Source organism: Crocodylus siamensis, chromosome 9 (assembly GCF_052110815.1).
Source record: "Crocodylus siamensis isolate JL-2025a chromosome 9, ASM5211081v1, whole genome shotgun sequence".
Taxonomy (NCBI): domain Eukaryota; kingdom Metazoa; phylum Chordata; order Crocodylia; family Crocodylidae; genus Crocodylus; species Crocodylus siamensis.
Window position 1 is genome coordinate 1,459,461 of NC_143403.1, and position 21,872 is coordinate 1,481,332.

Sequence of the window (21,872 nt, forward strand, 5' to 3'; positions counted from 1 at the left end):
ATTGCTGTAACTTTAACTCTTACTGAAACAGCTGAAAGTCCCAACAGTGTTATTATTACACTTGCACAGACTGGAACATGAGCTATCACTATAGGAGGAGGCAGATCTAACAATGTTCGCATTAACAGCTTATATCAGTATCACTGGATATCAGTGTATCCAGTGTAGCTTGGGCACACATGCAGACCATGTGGGCTGCTACATTCTCTGGTCTCAGGCGCATGGGGTGCATGAACAACCCCCAATGGAACAGCGACAAGAACTCAAAGAACTGACAAGCAGAAAAATACAGAAGAAAAGAAAGATTCAATTAACATTCCTTGCACAGTTTTCTGATATTAAGCCTCATGCTTCAGGTCTTAATCCAGAAGTCAGAGACAAGGATCGGACCTAATACCAGAGACACATTATCTCATCCCTCTCTGTAGTGAGATGGTACTGCCTTCTTCTGTACTCATGCTGGTCACTGGTGGAGATCGCAAGAGATGTCTGATGCAGTGTATCAACCCCTGTTTCCAACACTTTCGATCTTGATGCACACTGACATTATTCATCATCCTCTGGTTCAAAAAAATTCTTCAGAGATTTTCCCTAAATATTTACTTCAAGTTTCAGCCCATTATATCTTGTATTACTGCTCTTGACTATTCCTAAGAGTACATTTGACTTCTAGATAAACCAACTGCCACAGCTGAAATATGAAGACAATTAACTTTAAATACCTACTTCATGATTTTAACCTGAAGCTATGGATCCCTATCAAACTTGTGATCACATTGTTTAATCTGTTCTCCTTTCAAATTGCCTTCACCAGAGCACGTTATGGAAATTTCCATTAACCTTGGCATGCTAAAATAGTTTTAACAAATGAATAAAGAAAGGTCTCCCTCTTTTACCTTATTCTAACAGGAAAAGTCTAAATAAATTTCACACTATAAATTTAGACCAATCTAAACTTGCATACCAGGAAGACAATGAGGCAAACATCATGCTTACGCAGAGCCATTACAGAACCTACACACAATGGAATGAGTAGAGAATAAATATTAGATTTAATAAGGAGCCATACTCTTCTTAGCAAAACCACTAATATAAAATCACTTCTGGGCACCAACAGAACAGCCTCTGCTCTGCTCCAACACAATCACATTGTTCTGTCTCGAGACAATATCCAAATCTAGTGTATTAATTGAGGGCTGCTTGTAGACGCAGTTCTTACTCCTTCATATCTTAGTTTGTTTATATTAATACTTATACTTCCTAAATCTAATTTGCATGTTGGGTTTGTGTAAATTGTAAAACTCCATTTTCTTTCATCTTTCTTCCTTACAAATGTTCTAATGGAAGATTGCAACATAAGGTATGAAAAAGAAAAAGTATTCAGATGGATTTTTTTTAACCCTGTACATTGTTTTCATCCTGTCCTATCCCACATTAAAATACATTAAAAGAAAACATAAAAATTGTAAGCACGCTGTACATGATCATAACCTTATTTCCACAGAACCCAACTCTTTCAGTGCACAATTGGAACAAAAATAATGGAGGAAATTATAGCTCACTCAAACAGTATCTATAAGGATCAATTTAGTACCTTTTATGGCCTCTTCAAAAGAGCAAGGTTGTGCTGGGCTGGAGATTTCCTTCTTCACAATGACATTCAGAGTACCAGCTGTTGGGGCAAAAAATAGTGCTGAATTTCTAATATGCTGAAAATACTCTCATACAGAGCATGCATCTACACATGCATTTTAAAGTGCAGTAGACTATTTTACTGTGCATTAAAGCATCGTGTAAAAAACCATGACATTATGTTAATGCACAGTAAGAGTCTAATGCTCATTAAGCATCACTAAAAAAGCATGCAAATGCACTACTGTGTATTAGTGCAGCTTAATGACCATTGATTTAGTACTTCACATTTGAGGTACTAAATTTAACGCACATTACAAAAGGTGTATTAATGTATGTGTAGATGTGCCCAGGGAGAGAGAGTTATTAGCCTTAGTTCTCCGAGATGTGGTGTTCTTATACCTCCTAGCACTGCTGTACATGTACCCAGCACGCTCAAGTTTAGATTCTTTTGGCCTTGTTGGGGGGGTCACGTCTGCAAACTGTGTCCCTTGTACACGAACAAAAGGCACAAAGGGCTGAGTGACCCCAGTGATATCTGGGCTACTGCCCTTATATAGGCAAAGTACTGGATAAGGACAGAAAAATCCACAAAATATACATCCCTTAGCTTTTTAAATGTACGTACACGTATCTGGAGTGTATGTAAACGGCTGCACATCGTGTGATCTTCCAGCATTGGTCACCACATATATCCCAACAGAAACAGCTGAGGTTATGTGCTGGTCATGATATGGTGGCACCTTCACAATAAGGTGATTCTGAATTGCAAGAGGGAAGAGAAAGTGTGTCAAAAAGTCTTTCACTATCTTAAAAGATAGTTTCTACTCAACCACTTCAAAAGAAAAAGGATTTAAAAGGAAAACAAGGAGCTTGGGGACAGTGATGGCTATGATCCTGTTGAAAGAAGTGAACAAGCTGAAAAGGCTACTGGAATGTTCCATCTAGGAAGCCTTTATTTGCAACATATAGCATAGCTAGAGGGATAGGATGGGAAAGACACACATACAACACTGTACTATAACTATGATTCAATACCTCTCTCCCTACAAAACCCTCCCAAAACACTTAAAATTAAAACCTACCAATTCAATTTGCTAGCATTTGAGAACAGCAATTTTTATTTACACAAAAGATTCAAACAATTATAGCTAGCAAACGTGTGAAAATCCCAACCTGCTTGTAAATAATTTGTCAACAGAAAAAAGTATTCCAGTTGTTAATACACGTGCCTAATCAAGAAACAGAATTACAGGATTGTAAGGATTCAGCTAACACCACATAGTAGAACAGCACATTCAGCAGCAGCAGCAGCAATAAGGTCAGTCTACAAGTTAATGTTTGTGTCTCAATTTTATACAGCCATTAGAAATAAGGAACTGTTTCTACCACTGTGTTTGTAGGAAGTTGCCTTAAAGACACTATATTTGTCAGATATTGTTCACGTCAGTACTGTGAGCAGAAATGATTCAGCTTACAAGCTAAATAGCTGGGAGAGGTAATCTGAAACAAGGGAAATTCAGATAGCTACAAATCATATGGCAAATACAATGACTTTCCCCCCTTAGTACTAAATTGATAATTCCTTAGGTAAGTGCCAAGGGCAAAAGTTTAGATACTTATTTTTCACTAGATTACAGAAAAGTGCTTTTTTTTTGTTTTACCAATCATTCAGCATGGAAATGAAACTCCACTCTCAAAAATATGTAGAATAGCTGCACCCGTTATACTTGACCCATCTCTTCCTTGTATTTTTCTGCTTATTTTTAAGTATGAAAACAGACACGTTCTTTTTCTGTACAAGCTATTCCTGCTAGCCTGGCACAGCTAACAAGGGCAGCATTCTAATTATTACACAGCAATGTAGTGTACCATGTTCTCATTCCATTCTATGCAGGTTTTTACATCTTGCTGTGGTATCTAGGAGTTAAACCTGAGCTAAGCTACTTATGTTTTTGAGGGCATCTTTGTATCTTCCTTTGCTAAGGAAAATGGATCAGTTAAATTTGATAGGCAGAATTTTTATTACTTGCAATAAATGTACAAGAAAGAAAAAAAAAGTCTGGCCTCGGATCCTTGGTTAAGTTTGTGGTGCTGACTTTGCAAATAAAAATACGTGCTTTTTTTCCTGTAGTCATTGCTGACCTGGATTCAGCAAGATAAATCATTTCACGTTCAATAACAATAATAATCACTTTATGAGTAGAACTCCCCTTTTATTTTTATCACTGAACGATTAAACAAACTGATGCTAAATCTGGTGTTTGATTCAGGGGTATTTATTTCCAGTGAAGAACCTGCAGCTCTGGCAGCGCAACAAAAAAGTTAATTCTAGGGTGGGTGAACTTTACAATCACATTATAAAGCTTCTCGTCCTAAAGTATTTTATGGAGGATGGGTATATCTAGGGGTTTAATTTGAGTGGTATCTAAAAAGGTACGTGCTTTACCATACAGCTAACCATAAGTTTAAAAAACTGAAATAATCAAAAACAAACAAACAAACAAACAAAGCCCTAATAGGAGAGGGCACCAAATGAAGACTATTTTGTCCTGGGAAAAGGGTGCAGTATGCCTCAAATATCACTGGGACAAAGCAATCCTGAACAGAATGTGTGTTTTCATTTTTTTGGTGTTCAAGATGGAGAAGCAGTTCCATCAGAGAACAGGTTTTCTGTACCATGAGGCTTCCTTAGTATGGTCTCTCTCTTTAGAGACAGACATTACAAAGGCCTACGGAAAACTACTAAGTTAGATATGTCTCTGTTCCTCTTGTCCATTCTTTTTCAGTCTCAGAATTGACTGTGTGCCTTACTACTTACGTGCTGCCAAAGCTATAGGTAAATGCTTAGTTCTGACAGATATGCTTACATGGTTGAATTACTAATCTATTAAGTGCAAAAAAGCTGTTAGGGAACATTAAGTTTCAAAGTCTGAACACAGAACAATTTTAATGAGTAAAGTAAGCATGGAAAATTATATACGAAGCATATAAAAAGCAGAGTACTTTTGCTTAAATTGTATTTTCTATTTTTCCTCCAAGTTAGGAAAATACGCTTCATTCAAATAAAATCTCTCTAAACCTTAACAATAAGAATTACCACACACCTAGCATCCCTGCAGTGCAGTGCAGTATAGTAATCCTGATTCAATTTCCTTAATCCCGTCCTCTACATTTTTGTATTCTTGTTCCTTGCTCACAAACAATGATAGCACACATAGAACCCAAGTCTGTCTTGGGGAATGACATGAGAAGAGTTTCTACACATTTATATGCAAATACTGAACAGTAAAATCATAAATACCTGATGAAATAATTCCATGTCTATTTCAGCTTCTGCTTTCCAAGAGTTTTCATCTGAGTTTTAAAAAGACCAAAAAAGCCAATTTTATTGCACGTCTCTACAAACTAAAATTCTATTTTGTTGTCCCTGACATAGCTCCCATAGTATCAGTTACTTCATAAGCTCTCAATAAATCCAGCAAAAAACAACCAGTGGAATATAAAACCCAAACAGATTCTTCCTTTCCTCAGCCCAAGCCATTGTTGCTTTCATACTGACCAGAAATATTCTCTTGGAAGATTACTTTTGTTCCCTTCAGAAAGTTCTTGCCAATCAGAAAGACTTCCTCTTCTCCCTTTACTGAACAGCTGTGCAGACTTTTCTTTAGGATCTCTGGAATGCCTGCTGGCTGAGCTACATTGGAGAGACAAGCAGTTTGAAACAGAAAGAACTCCTAAAGCTGCTTAACAAAAGATCTTTCCCTTACAGAATTACAAGCTGAAGAATAAGATACCTCCCCCACAAATCTTCTGTCTTTAGTATAAAACTTAGGGACCAGTAGTTTCAATTTTTCACATTAAACATGGCAAAATTATCAAGTCTGTGAAGTCTGAGCAATGTGCATCTGAGTATGACAAAAATTAGGTGCATCACTTCTCTTATTGAAGAGGTAAGTGCAAAACTCCTTATGATGGAAATTTGCGAATCTGTGTGTAAATAATAGCAAAGTCAAACAAGGAAGAGTTGAAATGGTTGCAACTGAAGTTTCTTGAAGCAGCCCACCAGCTTTGTAGTAAGAGGGACAACAATAGCTTCTTTTTAATCAACAAACAAGTTTCTTTTTAATTAATTCCAAAGGCCCAGTACATTCTGAATTTTTATAAATACCTTTTTGTGTGGATGCACGGAAAATGATTACATAAAATGCCTCAAATGTACAAATTAAACTTAAAAACTGTACTACTTCAGACACCCACAGGAATCCTAGTGGTTATAGAACTACAGTAGTTGCAATGTTTTTTCTAAGAGAAAAATTACTTTACTGGCTCTTTAAGACAGAAATAAGTCCTCTAGATGATCCACTAATATAGAAGCATGGAATTTACTCAGTTGTAGAAACCAAACTGAAGCTGTAGGTGATCATCTTTATGGTCTGTAGGAATCGACTCTTCTCGCACTGTCTGAACCAACTAAGGCAGTTTCCATTAAAAATGCACTGGAGGAAATTGGAGTCAGCAAACCAAATCCTCCTGATCCTTCTCTTTTCTACATGCAAACAGATGCATAAGAAACATACACACCTATAGGAACATCATAAAATAGTATATTTAAGCCCATAAAGATCTAAATGAAGCAGCTTATTCAGTTCTGTGCTTCTGAAAACATACATTTCAAACTAGTCATTTCCACAGCACTTCTCCTTTTATTGTGCGACAGGCTTCACTGACATATCAGGAACTAAAAGCAGAACCTCCAGAACTAAAAAGGTATAAGCTGCTACAGCTTGAGCCAGAGAGCCACTGCTCTGAGCTGTGAGCTAAAACAATTAATCTCCCCTGTGAATCAGCATGGAGGTGGCGTGTTATACATATGGGCCTGTAATTTTCTGCATCTCAGAAACCAACATTTATTTTCAATGGTTAAGTGCATATATTAAATTTTACCTTTCCTGCAATTTATTTCTAGGATGCTGGAAGAATAGAATGTTATCTTTTAAATAAAAAATTCTATCGTCTCAATTGAAAAAATAACAAAAATAAATCTAAATTATTATGTGAAAAATGTTAAGATTTTGGATAATTACTGAAGAAACCTAAAGATTCTACTCCCTGATACACAGAGAGCTAAAAGCAAATTTTAAAAGTAGTACCATTTGGCTTTAATTTCCACTTTTGAAAAATTCATATGAAATTCTGTTTCTCAACAAATGGAAGATTTCTTCAACTATCTCTTACTATCATGGTCAATAGTAGCAATCTTCAAGCTGGGACACACCAGACTGCAAATATTACTTCAGACTCAGAACCTAAAATTTACCAGCAAAACACTTTGATTATCAACTAGGTCAGGGCTGCCCAGCTGGCAGCCCACAGACTGTATGTGGTCTGCAAGTGGTTAATTCATGGCCTGGGGGCTCTATCTGGGTGCTCCCCACCCAAAAAAAAAAAATTAAAAAAATTTAAAAAAAAATCACTCCTCTAGCTGGGATCTCCCAACTCCCACTACCACCTCCAACTTCCACTTCCTGTTCCCAACCTTGGGTAATTCCCTTCTGTTAATCCCTTTCTTCAGTTCAGAAGACTGCCATCAGCATTAGAGATATCCCTTCATCTTTTTCCTTAAATAAATTACAAGAATTCCTAACAATTAGAAGTCAGTATCAGTCTATCACTATACTCTGATGGATAATTATTTCCCCTTTTCAATTAAAAAAAATATATATCTCAAATACAGGTGACTGGAGGTGAGATTCAGGGTAGAAGCATTTTTTCCATGTTACACTTTGACCTTAAATTTGACAAGCCAATAAGAAGCTAAACAAAGAGGAGATTAAAAGAAAAAGGTAAAAAACTTGAAGGCTCAGACTCTCCATCTAGGTCTAGGGCTCTGTTGCTGCTGGAAGGCAGGAAAGAGAGAGGCCTTCCCAGTCCTGTAGCTGCCACCTCTGGTGGTAGCTCCCTTATTTTCAATGTCACCAGGACATTTTAAGAATCAGTTGGAAAACTTAATTTTGCATAATCAGAATCAAATTTCTTTCCAAGTTAATGAACTGTTGTAACTCTGCAAAGCTCGCATTCACCCACTTCAGATAAGTTATTTCTGCTAAGGAAAGCTGGGTGGTGACAACTGCAGTCTCAGTATGACAAAGATGTTAAGTGCCTGTGGCAGAAAAGTCACTTCACTTTGTGATCAAATCAGAGGAACATGGAAAAAGACTTCTGACCTTTAAAAGGCACCACATGGCTTAATTATAAACCAAGCATTCAAGAATGCAAAAGAATTTTTTAGAAATGTTTAAAGCACCTGCTTTTTAAAGAAACAACAAACGAGGAAGTCTCTGCTTCAGGGTGAATAAGACATATGTGTGGGGGACTGATCTGCCGCACACACATTAGAGCTGCATCAACTAAGCCTGAAGTCAGTTTATAGACACGGTGATCACAGTAATAGCAACTGAGACACGATTAAAACCAATACCCTTTTTATTCCAAGTTTTTACTTTGATGCTTACTGCACAGAATGGGAGAGGAAGGTGTCTGCAGGGTTAGTGTCGAGCCGTCTTTCCGAGGGATGTTAACACGGAACACCAGTCTTGCACGGGTGCTTTTCTTCTTTGAACCCGCAAGTCCTATTCGAGCTTCAACATCCGCATTCCTCAACTTCAGGATTCCCACACAATCAACCCTAGCAATGCATGAAATAGAAGTTAATAATTCAACATCGTTTTCCAAAATGTTAATTAGAACGTTTGCCAGTGTTTGGAGGTCAGAGGTTTACCATCTCCACAAATTTGCTTAGATTTGTTAACCAAGCTGCTAGTTCATTCTTGAAATTCTGAATTACTTTGAACTCTCCCTGAAATAGGAGTGCTACTGCATCTCTAAAGCAGATAAGGTTCTTTGGGTGAATCTGATATCTTTTATTAAACAAAATTAAATAAAAGATATCAGATTCACCCAAAGAACCTTGTCTGCCTATGTCCTTAGACCAACATGGCTGCAACCTACACCACCGCATCGCTAAGGGATTTATATCACCTTACCTTCAACTCATCCCTGACTGCTCTGTGCATCATGTGCTGAAGCAACGTAGAAAAATGTGAAACTATGAAGGAAGGGAAAACTAGAGAACTAAAGTTTATTACGTGGTAGCTCTACTGAGCACTCAGTTTGCCTCCACACATCCCACTAAGTCCTGGAGCACAGAATGGTAGCTCTGGGCTCTTTACCAAAACTCTGGGCTCACTCAAGACAGCCGTGGAATGAAAGCCACATGGTTTATTTATAGTATTGGGACCTGGCAGATGCAGCCATGACTTGTAGAAGTACTCATACAGCCCCAGGCAAGGACTAATAGCACAGTGCAATACATCCACCAAGCACTCAAGAAAAAATTTATGACATGCTGTATAAACCTCTCATTTTTCCTCATTTGCTACAAAGAGATGGTAGTGATTATGAAAATCCTAGAACTTTGTCCTGACAATAAAAAATACCTTACAGACCATTAATATGGGGGCTGGACTAGAAAACCTTATGAGGTCCCTTCCAGTCCTACTTTGCTACGATCTATTTAATGCTTTTATATAAAACCTTATAGATGCATAAGAGACAAGGAAGAAAAGAGGTAGGGGGGTAGGGAAGAGAGATTTGGATTCAGATAAAAGCTGAAACATTTAAATCAGCAATGTTCAAAATGTGGCTTAAAGTTTCAGAAAAAGTCCTGAAATCTGGTTGGATGGTATATGGAGGTTAACAACCTTAAACAACAATTTTTCTTAGATATTCCTAAAGCACTCATCTTTTCAGTACCTAGATAATAATATACACTAACTATAGTACCTGAGGGTAGCTACCAAATGAATGTTTGTGAAGGCAGATTTTGGACCATTTACTATAGAAAAACATTCCACATTCCAAAGCCAAGCAGATAACTTTGTTAGCTAACACAACATCCGTAAGCAAAATTATTTAATTTAAAATAATAGGTCTTGCATGCTGTTTGGGGAGGCTTCTCTTTGGATGACAAGAACATCTCCTAGTAGAAAAGGATGCAATTTGTACAAACAACAGAAAGAAAGTTGTCTTACTGAGAAGAAGTCTGAAAGACCTTGCTTTACTTTCTTTGAATCAAATAAGAGCCATACAGAATACTGCTTCCTTTTTTTTTTTTAAATGGGGGCCTCATCTGTATCAAAAATCCCATCTCATTTTGAAGCAGAAGTTGAGCGTGCTTTGGTCACGGATGATGTAGGACTAGCAATGCCTGGATACGTTGGGAAGAGCAACAGTTGGAAGCCTAGGAGATGCCCACAATGACTCATCTGTGGCAGGTCAAAGGAAGTTTTTGATGTTCTAGGCTTTCTGCCTCGTAGTGATACGAGGGCTGTCCCTGAGGCTTTTTTAATAGGCTAAACCACTGGGTGTCAAAGATCCAGCCCAAGGGGCTCTCCACAGGCTGGATCTGAAGCCTGGTACTGTGTCATCTGGCTCATGGGGCTAACCGTAGGGTCAGAAATGTAGCTGTGAGAGGAATGGCAGCTGCTAAGCTCTTGAAGCTGCAGTGATCAACAGTTCTGCTGCCAAATGCCTGGCCCTGCAGAACTAGATAAGTTCGACTACCCTGGCTTAGAAAAATACTTGTCTAGGATGGCTTAGGTAAGAATGATTACACCTTGAGCAGGCAATTGGACTAAATGACCTCCTGAGGTCCCTTTCAGCCCTACTTTTCTATGATTCAAGCTGAAGAGTGCAAGCAGGTGAGGCAGTTTGATCAAGAAATTGCTATAGGAACAGTAAAAGACGAAGTATTTTTATATCAGTCCCAGAAATACTGGTCTTCCAAAATAGAATAGATAGGAAGCTATTGTCTGAACTTCGTAATGAGAGCCTGCCAGAATGAAATGGAAGATCCATTTCTTTGAGATGCCAATGTGCTTGTTAGGTATCTTCTATAGACCAAGCTACCTGGAGGTGAAGGCTTCTTTTATGGCCACACAATACTAGTCCAGCCACTAAGATAGCAGTGAAGTGAGGGAGGTGTGGGGTTAGGTGTAGAGAGGAGAATACAAAAGGGTATTGGAAAAAAAAAAAAAAAAAAAAAAAGGGAAAAAATTTTTGTTAACATTGAAAGTTTTTACCCATAGTTACAAGAAATGAGGATTACACTATTAAGTGCTTAGCAAGGAGATAAATGACTAAACAGTCATTATTTTAGTGAATATTTATAGAAAGGAAATGGCAAGAGGAAAGGTGACACTCATCTGGATAACATGACATGTAAAATACAGGAAATATCTTTCTTGCCATAAGAGCCTTCATTAAAAATGGAAAGACAAGGAGCAGGTACAACCAGTTATCAAGAAGCTGGATTTTTTATAGATTAGATAAAGAGCCTAAATTAATAAAATACTGTAAAGATCCCTGTACAAACACAGTGTTTAATAAAAAGTTAAAGATACAGTTGCATATAATGCCATGAGTAGTTGGCCACTGCCTTTGTGTGTTATACAGTCTTCTCAGGCTGTCTTGAAAAGTTATTAGCTAGCGTGAGAAAACATTACAAAAATCCAGCATTGATAATGAACCTGACCCATTTTAAGAACACTAATGTTTCCAATGGCAAGAAAAACGTCTCTCGGAGGCATATAATCTTTAGGTCAAGAGAAAAAGAGCATTTTAATGAAGCAGGAAGAAAAAGCATTGACAACAACTTGAATGAATCCTCTACGGGAAAGTTTAAATCCAAATAGGGACAACTTTCTCCTACCAGCTTCTCTTCTTAAAATCTCTTTTGGGATAAAGACAAGATTGTTTCTGAGATCAGGATCCATCTTCTCTAATTCTAACAAGAGCTACTTCCCATTTTAACAACTTCTTGAAACAAAAATTATTGGAAAGTGGGAGCCTGAAGGGGAACTGAAAGGCAGAAATAACCACCAGGACTGAACTCTATCCTGGAATCCCAATCTTGATACAACATGACAGCTGTTTATCAGTCTGGGAAAGGAAAAAAATAGGACAGGAAGAAAACTGAAGACTTCAAACCAATGATGCTGAGATTTACTTCAGTTGCAGTAACCTGCGGTGGAAACCACAGCAATCTCTAAAATGTCTCATTTGACACCTCCAATTCACCTCCTACACGTCTCTGAAAAGCCCCAAAAGCTTTAGTAGAGTTCAAGTGATGTTATAGCCATGACAGTCCAGGAATTATGAGAGGCAAGGATTTTTTGTGGCGATAGCTTTTACTGGACTAACACTATAGTTAGGATAAAGTTAGACAAGCTTTCAAATGAGAAGCATTCTTCTTCAGGTCCAAAGCTTTTAGAGAACAATATTGTAGAGCCCAAAGATATTAATCTTTCTTTTCTTGTTATTTGTTTGTGTTATATTAGTCAGATACCCAGATCATTAGTTCATAATTCAGGACACAAATCTCACACTAAAAAGTACTTAGACACAGAATGGGCAACTGAATCTTACGCATCTGTCAAATAGTTCACATATTTACTTTTAGACATCTCTAGACTCTTGAGTGGCAGTACAGGATTATTTAGATACATATATCTGAAAAGTGAACGTTTTCATACCGAAGATGGCCAATTTAATTTGCCGTAAGTGCCTGAAGTTTGTTCATATTTTTAACTGCTTTCATACAGTTTGATGAACAAGTTCAAGAAGAGAATTTCTGGAACCAAGTTAATGATGGTGAACAAAATAAAAAGCTTATCTGAGAACAGACTTGCTTAAATCTTAATCTCCCCACAGTGCTTCTCTTCTCATGAATTCTTGTAGGAAATTATTCAGTGAAGAAACAAAAAAGCAATTTCTTTCCATAAAATGTAAATGCCAGGCTATATAGTTAGTCAGTCTATCATTAGTCTTGCTATACATGTATAAATAAAAAAGATGAGTATTTAAGATAACATCAATGGTACTTTCAAACTTTTTTTTTCTGAAGTGCCACCTCTCCCCCAAATACCAGTCACTGTTTTATCCTAAAAATAATGTATTAAAAAGTAGTACTTACGCAAGTGTCATGTTGTTGCTAGGGTCAAGGCCAACCTCTATGACCGTAGTACCTTCTATGTCTACTTCTTTGCAGGGTGTTGTGTTTCGCCCGGTTACTCTACAGGCCTGATAGAACCCATGTGGCTTCACTCGACCAGAGTCATTCCCCACAAACACTTGCAGCACAACTGACTCATTGTGACCTTCCAGCTAGAACCAAAACAGCAGGAAGCAGATAATTAGTTGACCTTACAATGTATTCAGTTATAAATTAAGACACTTTAAAACATGCACCTGACTGTTGCACTGGACAGCCAGCCAACAAAAGTGACAGAGTAAACACTTTCTGGGGAGGGGGGAAGCAAGAGAATCACTTTATAATTTACAAACACAGCAGAAGTTTGAATCGACTGTTCTTCTTGTACCACATTCTTCCATGGAAAATAAAAACTACATAACAGCAGGATTGTGATCAATGTTATGATTCATATTTAAAGTATTTTACCCATATCAGAAAAGCCCTCTAGTGATAGCATGCTGCCCGCTCTCAGTTTGCAAGGTAGAACTGTTTTGAAACATTTCGAATCACAGAAACACACAGCTGGATGGGACCACACAGGAGATCTTTAGTCTAACTCTCTGTTCAAGCAGGATCATCCCTGTTTAATCCATCCAGACAAATGCATCTAACCTGTACCAAAAAAATTCCAGTGATGTAGATTCCACAACCTTCTCTAGGGAGTCTGTTCTACTGCTCAAGTACTCTCATCTCATAGTTAGAAAATTCTTCATAGATCCCCAACCTAAATCTCCCTTCTTGCAATTCAAGCCCATTACTGTACTTAAACTGTCCCATCTCAATATTGAGAATAATGGATTTCCCTCTTGTTCGTAAAACCTTGTTTAAAAATTTTTGTTGCATATGTAGGTTATTAACAAATCTTGCCTCAGTTTTCTTTTTTCCCAAATTAAACGAACACAATGCATCTAACCTATCCTCATGCATCACGTTTTTTAGACTTTAATTTTTATTGCTCTTCCTTTTTATGGACTTTCTCCAATTTGTCCCCATCTGTCCAAACGAAGAAGCTCAAAACAAGATGTACTCTGGCTCACAGACCACCCAGAGATCCTAATCCAGCCCACAGGGCCAAATGAGTTTGACACCCCTGCTATCCTCTCCGCAGACTGCCACCTTGTAGTTATGGAAAGGCTTGTATGTTCCAATGATCCTGAGAGCAAGACCACTGGGAGCTTCATGTTCCCGGTAGGGTCACCCATGGTGGCAAAGTTGGGGGTGAGAACTTCTATTCACAGCTTGACACCATCCTCTCAAATATCCCAAGGGAAGATAAGATCATCCTTCTTGGAGATTTTAATGCCAGAGTGGGAAGAGACTCAAAACTCTGGAATAGTACTATAGGAAAAGAAGGCATTAGAAATTCAAATGCTAATGGGGTCCTTCTTCTGATGAAGTGCACAGAACACAGACTTGTCATCACAAAATACCCTGTTCTGTCAAAGAAACAAGTTCAAGACATCCTGGAAGCACCCTAGATCAAAACACCGGCATTTGATTGACTACATGATTGATTGTTCAGACTCGCAAAATCGCCAGGATGTCCTGATTATGAGAGTCATGACTAGCGCTGATCACTGCTGGACTGACTACCACCTCATGCATTCCTGCATGTCCATTAGGTATGCTCCTAAACGAAGAAAGCAAAGGAAGCAGATAAGGTGCAAGTTAAACATTGAGTGCTTGAAGGACCCACTCAAGCAGAGAGAATTCCAGCAGCTCCTGAACAAGACACTACCAACAGAGCACCCTGAAGGAGTCAAGGGGCACTGGATGGGACTCAAGACAGGTATTCTCTCATCCTGTGAAAATACCAGAAGGATACAAGACCAGGAAACATCAAGACTGGTTTGACAAAAAAGACACTGAAATTCAAGGTCTCATCAACAGGAAATGGAAAGCTTTCCATTTCTGGCAGAATGACATCAACTCTGCCATCAAGAAAAATGAATGCCAACAACAAAATCAGAGGTGCAGAGAACACAAGAACTGAAGAACGAGTGGTGGATTCAGAAATAAAAAAAAATCCAACTCTGCTGACATCCGGTGACACTGGTGGCTTCCTCAGTGCTACCAAAGCTGTCTATGGCCCTAGCACTCAAGGCCTTAATCCTCTAAGATCAAAGGATAGAACAACACTCCTGAAAGACACAGAATCAAAGCTCACTAGAAAGAACATTTCCAGGACCTTCTGAATCATGACTCAACTGTTAATGAAAATAAGATCAAGAACTTTCCGCAAATAGCAATCACAGAAGACCTTGGTTTGCCATCTACCCTGGCAGAGATCAGGAGTGCCACCGGGAAAATGAAGAATAACAAGGCAGCCAGTGTTGACAGAATACCTGAAGAGATTTTCAAAGGAGGAGGAGAACAACTTACATGTCAGCTTCATGTCCTCATCCTTAAAATCTGGAACAAGGAAGAAATTCCAGGTGACCTAAGGGATGCCTTGATTGTTACCATCTTCAAGAAGGGGGACAGAGCTGATTGCGGAAACTACTGAGGCATCTCTTTGTTGGCCAGTGCTGGGAAAGTTATCACCCATATTCTCACTAACCACCTTCTCCCACTTGCAGAAGAAATTCTTCCAGAATCTCAAAGTGGCTTCAGACCATCTCGAGGAACTCTGGACATGATCTTTACAGCATCTCAAAGGCAGGAGAAGTGTCATGAGCAAAATTGACCTTTCTATTTGGCCTTCATCAACCTCTCTAAAGCTTTCAATTCTGTAAAATGTGAAGCCCTGTGGAAAATCCTGTCCAAAACTGGCTGCCCAAGCAAGTTCGGTGTTCCGAGACATCTCCACGACAACGTGTCAGCAAGGGTCCTCAGCAATGGCAATTAAACAGAATCATTTGAGGTGAAAATGAGTGAAGCAAGGTTGCATCATCACTTCAACTTTGTCTTCCAGCTTCATCTTCACCATAACGCACCTGTTGACAGAAAGCTCCCACCTGGAATTGAAATCGTGTATAGGACGGACGGAAGACACTTCAACCTCAGACTCAAGTCCAAAATGAAGACCACGACAACATCCATAATGGAGCTCCAGCATGCGGATGACAATGCTGTCATTGCTCAATCTGAAACAGACCTCCAAACCATTCTTTATGTATTCTCGGAAGTCTACGAGAGTAATGGCCTAATTCTAAACATCAGGAAAATGCAACTCCTTTACCAACATGCTCCAAATGGAGAAACAACCCTTCCCCCCTGCCCTCCATTCAAATCAAAGGAGAATTGCTGGAGAACATGGATCACTTTGCCAATCTTGCAAGCCATCTTTTATCAACGGCAGACATCGACATGGAAATACAACACCGCTTGAAATGTGTGAGCACAGCCTTTGGACATTTGAGTAAGAGTAGTCTTAAATCATGACATCCTTGCTGAAATGAAGCTGTTGGTTTATTGAGCCACTGTCATTCCAACTCTGCTGTATGGCTTGGAAACTTGGACCACATACAGAAGAGATTTCAAGAACTTGGAAAAGTACCACCAACAGTGCCTTCACAAGATCCTTCAGATAAGCTGGGAGGATAGATGCACAAACATCAGTGTCTTAGCTGAAGCAAATTCCAACAGCATTGGGACCACGATCATCCAAAACCAACTTCGCTGGACAGGTCATGTTGTTCGCATGCCTGACTCGCATTCATCGTGACACACTGATCTTTACACTGCACATACTAATCCTCATCCTATTAGAGCTACTTCAGTAAATCCTAACAAACAGTAATATCACAGTCCAAGATAACTTCATATTAATTAGCAAACACACTTTACAAAAGCAATGTAGAGGACTCTCCAATACATGACACCAACGAAAAATGTTTTCAGAAAGGTTAATGGATTAGGTCAGAAGAATTTTATATATTTGGGAAAATACCTACTAACAGTTCCATGCATGAAGTGACTGAATTCTCATTTTTTTTTAACCTTATGTTTAATGGTAATTTAGTTAGAGGCTTGGTTTAGAGACAGGCCTACTAAGATCAAATGTTCTGGAAATACTGAAAGAGTTTCCATTAAGAAGAGAAGGACTTGTGTGTGTGTTAAGCCGGATCAAAAATTCATTCCAAGTTGTAGTCCTTGGTAGAGAAGTTAGTTCACCAGATTCTTCAGGTATAATTCTATCCCAGAGCCAAAATCCAGTCACAACTTCCTAAGTTTTCAAGTTCAGAAAAAAACTCATCTTCAAACTATCTGCCTGCAGTACTACTCAAACAGACTGTATTGGTAATTTTGACAGATTTTTCAGTATATTTAATTAGACATCAGTACATACATACAGTACAATTTGCCTGCTTCCTGACAAACTTCTTCACAAACAGCACTCTGTGCATTCATTTAGATGATAAAAGCTAATTGTACTGATCTCTCCATTCCTGATGCCTTTCTAAAATATATTCGGCACATCTTCATTGAGCAATAAAGACGTTCCTGTGCTACAGCATGAGTTTTTGTGGTATCCAAATAAAAAAACAAAAACAGTAGTACCTATGGGAAACAGGGACATTTTAGAAAGCTCCCTGAATATAGAATACATTTACTCATGGAACTTTTAGATCTGAATTGAAAACTTTTTTCCAGTCTTGTTTAGTCAGATACTTTCATCCTGGTTTTTAAGTTGTGTACATAAGTGTCTTAATATTCTGCTATATTATAGTTCTTTAAAGAGATGCTTGGGGTAGACAGAGGTGGCTTATTATTTTGTTTGGCTTTTTAATTAACTTTGAAACAAGGATCATTATGAAAATGTTTCAAATACAGTAATAGAAAAAAAAAGAATGTAGCATTTTTAGACTAATTACTCCTACTGTACCCAAAAGTCTGTAACATGACCATTTAAAAACAAACTAGAAATGACAGCATAACCAAAGCTTCAGAGAAAAGTAAGGTCACTGTGCATGCGTTTGACCCAACAGATTTTAAAACTAGATATGGCTATTACAATTACCCACTCTGGTTTCCTGCATAACAGTCCAAAAAACATCTCCCAATAATCTCTGCATCCAGCTCATAACTTCTGTTCGAGCTTCAGCACATTTTGTGAAGATACCCAGTTTTCAATTAAAGAAATGAAATGATGAAGAATTCCTCACATTCCTGAGTGGTTTGTTAAGAAGTCAGTTTCTTTCATCACTTAAGATCTGTGCCATGCATCTAAGTTCAGTTTTATCTACTGGATACAGTTATGCTTCCACCTACTAAAATAAAAAGTGCTCTCTACTTTCAGAAAGTTTCTCCATGTGTAGATAGTCTGCACATTTCTCAGATCAGGACAATTAGATCACGCTGCCTGATTTACTGTGTAATCTTAGGCCTCAGAATTTTATGCAGTTAATCCTGTATTAAGTCCATTAACTTGGGTTTGACTAAAGCAAGGCTGTTCAACTGTCCCCCTGAAGGGTTAAACTTTGCTCCCTGGGCTCCTGGTCCAGGACCCACTCCCCCCCTTTTTGCTTTCTGCTGCTGCCACAGGGTCTCCTCCTTTCAGCTTCTGCTATCTGTCTACACCTGGGGGCAGGGTGGGGTGATGTGGAGCAACACAGCCTGTGGGGCTGGTGAGCTCAGAGTAATCTGGGGAGCCCAAGTGATGTCCAATTTGGTGTAGTGCAACAGGAGCTGCCTGCAGTGTGCTGGTGTGTGGAGGAGGAGAGGAGGGCAAGTTGTGTGGCATGCCCGTGTGGTGCAGTGGGGGGGACTTGAACAATACTTTGGGGACTCACAGTAGGGCAGGGGGGGACTTGTCTGACAAGCTGGAGGCCTGTACAGAGTGGTACAGTGGGTGTTGCATGACATGGTGTGTTGCTAGGGGCACTGCAGCCTCTGACCACTCAAAAGCTGGACAGCCCTGGACTAAAGCATATCTTCCAGAAAGGGAATCTTGATTAGGAAAATATTATCTGTGTTTTAACCAAAATTTTCTTTTCTAAGAATAGCAAATGTCCACAGATTCATGGCTTTGGGTTTCTTTTATGTCCGTCTTGGAGGCAGACCAAATTTGACAGTCAGTGGCAGAAGAGGTGCAACTCTAGCTCTGGGACACTGTCAGCTGTGAGACATCCATACCCTAGAAACTCTCTGATGGCTATGTTAGTAAGCAAAATTGAGCATTAATGCCAAAGGAGCAAGGAAATTAATTAGAAGTATCCTGTATCTTTCTTCTCTTATTCTTAGCAATCTTGTATCTTTTTTCTCTTAACAGCCCTTAAGTGTGATAAGCTCTATGGACTGCATTGCTCCATATGAGAATTTTCAGGGCAGGCAACAAAATATTCCTGTTCTTCATGAGGGCTTCAGAACCACACCACTGGGATCTTCAAAGCATTGACTGAGGGGGAGGAAGTATAGCTGTGTATATATGTGAAAAAGTAACAGTTCCTGGGATGTTCCTGGGACATTACAGAGAGAAGCACCAATCTACCAAAGGCCACCTAAGAAAACCACTGGTCATCCAGGTTCAAGAATCTGAAGAAGACATTAATGACCAGACAAGCTGCTCTGTAAGTTTCTTTATATGAGGCATATAATCCATCTGCCTTGAAACTGCTACAGTTCTAAGGAAACAAGCTCTAATTTCAACAGATGCAATTATGCTTTTTGACTTCTATGTTTCTATAATGCATACAACAGCTTATCCTGGAAATGGACAATTTTGAAGCCTTCCATTCTGATGATAAAGCACAAGAAAAGCATTTGTCTTTCTGAGCTAAGAAGTGTAGTAAACAGATGTCCAAAGCACACCATACTTTGCCTATGAGGCACGACAAAAGAATGGATGGACAATTTCCTGTACTCTACGGAGCCTTGAGTTTTGCTCTCCTAGGAAAGCATGGCTGGTTCTGAGTACTACTCTGCCTTTTTAAAAAGGTACAGTACTGAGCTTCTAAGGAAAGACTTCCCAGCTCAGGTACTATATACATTGCTGGGACTGCTATTAAATAATAGGCCACTTTAAAAAGCTAGGAAGTAAGGCAACTTCTTCAGAAGTGGCTCAAATGAAGGGCTTCTAATGACAGTGACAACCAAGTGCAGATCTCATGAAAGATTTGTATGCAAAATGTAGAAATGATACTGTTCTCACTTGGACAACTGTTTAAGATGAAATCTACCTTGTCTACTGCACGAAGGATGCTAGACAAAACAGCTATTTGACCTTTGAGTGTTGGACTGTACGAATTCAACATAATCCATTCTGAAGAAAATAAAAGAACCCATGGTCTATGTAGCTTTGGGGCTGGGGGAGCATTGTTTGGTTATACCATCTTATTTTAATATTTTAGTCTTTTTTTATAAGCTTTAGTCTTTTATCGTAAGCTGCCCTGAGCTTTTTCTTGGGGAAAGATAGCATATACAGCTAATAAATAAATGCAAATGTAGGGGAAATGCCAGTAGGGAAACCTCACCCCAAGTCCCAGAACCAAGTTAGATCCTTTTGGAAGCTGGAAATATGGATATTACATTTTCTTAGTAACTTCTTGGACTTAAAAGGTTTTGTTCAAGAGCCTGACAGTTATACTCAGGCTGTGTGAATTTTGATGCACAATTAACTCCTTGTAGCATCAGATCCCTTTCTGAAAAAAAGGGCAAAAGCAAGATCTCTTTGCCACATCAACTTGGTCCGAGGGCTACAGTCTCCTTGCCTGTAATACTTGTATCATGCCCTTCCTGATTTCCTCAGTGTTCTAGTAAGGACAACAAAGAGAGGGAAGGCACACAAGCACCCCTCTCATCATCTCTGCATAAGGGCACTCACAGTTGGCCCAGCTTTGTGATCCTACCAACAAGAGAAGAACAGCGAGATCTCCTTATCCGAGTAGAAGCCGAACAGTTCTGATCCTGGGAAATCAAATTCCTTCATCAAGAAATGAAATGCTTCTAGCCCTAGTTCCTATTCTGTATGATCCAAGTTCTGCCAGTTGAACAAAGGTGGCTCAAACCTCCTCCTTTTTTTTGATTGTGCAGTCAGCTAATCACTGCAGATTCTACTCTATACAAATATCAGGCGGTGAGGTTCTCTTTGACAGACTGCAGATTTGTTCCCCTTTGTCTGCTAAAATACAGTATGGCAGAGGGGGGTGCCTGTCAATTAGCACAAAAAAGGTATACTGTGCATGGCTGGAGACCATACTGGATTGCCACAAGCTCTTGCCAGTTTATATATGCTTACTCTTGTTCAAAATGGATTCCTCAGACAGTCCATGAACCCAGGTGAGTGCAGCACCCCTTAAGGCTTGCATGTGGTGTAATCACTGTCCTGACTGACTTGACTATGAGGAAGCCCAACTAGAATTTGCTCCAATTCAATGGGGCCTATAAATTTCTTCTCAACCTAGATATGAGTTAAGAAGATTCCTTCACTGTGTCTGTAAAGTCCAGTATTAGGGCAGTGGAACAGAGGCATGCTGGGATAGAGAGCTACTATCCCAGAGCAACCTTGATCTGTTCCTTGGGGTGAGCAGCAGCACAGTGGGGAAAACTCAGGGCTTCAAGGGTCCCCTGTGGATGGGTTTATGACATGACAGTTTTCATTAGTTTTCCACAGATCCACTCAGACTATAGCTCTGTCAGCCTGCCTGCAGTTCTTGATTGACTTGAAGTCTTGGGCTGCATATTCAACAAACAATACCATGAAAGAAATGTTCTTCCTTTCCTACAGTTTCTTGTACTTTGGGGAAGCACTCAGTAAGCTTAGCTGGTAGGATACTAGTATAGCTGGTACGGTAACCAGCAAATGATGGTTGCCAAACGAAACAATGCCAATGCTGCTATTAGTTTGAAAGGACACGCATGTTGTTCTTGAGGCCTTCTGGATAACCCTGTTTCCACATTCTCTTCTTTTGATAGATGCAAAGATTTGGTACCAGACCCAGAGTGCAGTGTATGGTTCTCAACTGTTCCACCAAAACTTGTTTTAAGGCCAACTGCCTGAGCTGGTGAGTAGCTACTCACCATAAAGAAAAGGGACCCCAATAAAGAAAGGCAAACACCCTTTCTCCCTTGCTCCAGATAGTAAGACATATAGCAACTGCAGCAGAGTAGATTTACACTGGATATCAGGAAAGACATTTTCACCTTTACTTAAGGCAGTAGAATAGATGCCTAGGGAAGCTGTGGACTCTGCCATGGAGGTTTT

The 21,872-nt window shown here is 39.2% G+C and overlaps 1 protein-coding gene across 6 annotated transcripts in view; it reads right to left on the reverse strand.

Moving 5' to 3' along the window:
* The window catches only part of NFAT5 (nuclear factor of activated T cells 5), a 105,672-nt gene that overhangs the window by 24,800 nt on the left and 59,000 nt on the right, over positions 1 to 21,872 (reverse strand). For all 6 annotated transcript variants that reach the window (XM_090063843.1, XM_090063846.1, XM_090063844.1 and 3 more), the window contains 6 exons: positions 12,668 to 12,858; positions 8,148 to 8,320; positions 5,195 to 5,329; positions 4,937 to 4,989; positions 2,261 to 2,393; positions 1,595 to 1,672 (listed from right to left, as the gene is read on the reverse strand). In XM_090063843.1, the coding sequence (XP_089919969.1) occupies positions 1,595 to 1,672; positions 2,261 to 2,393; positions 4,937 to 4,989; positions 5,195 to 5,329; positions 8,148 to 8,320; positions 12,668 to 12,858 (763 nt within the window). The remainder of the gene's footprint in view (positions 1 to 1,594; positions 1,673 to 2,260; positions 2,394 to 4,936; positions 4,990 to 5,194; positions 5,330 to 8,147; positions 8,321 to 12,667; positions 12,859 to 21,872) is intronic.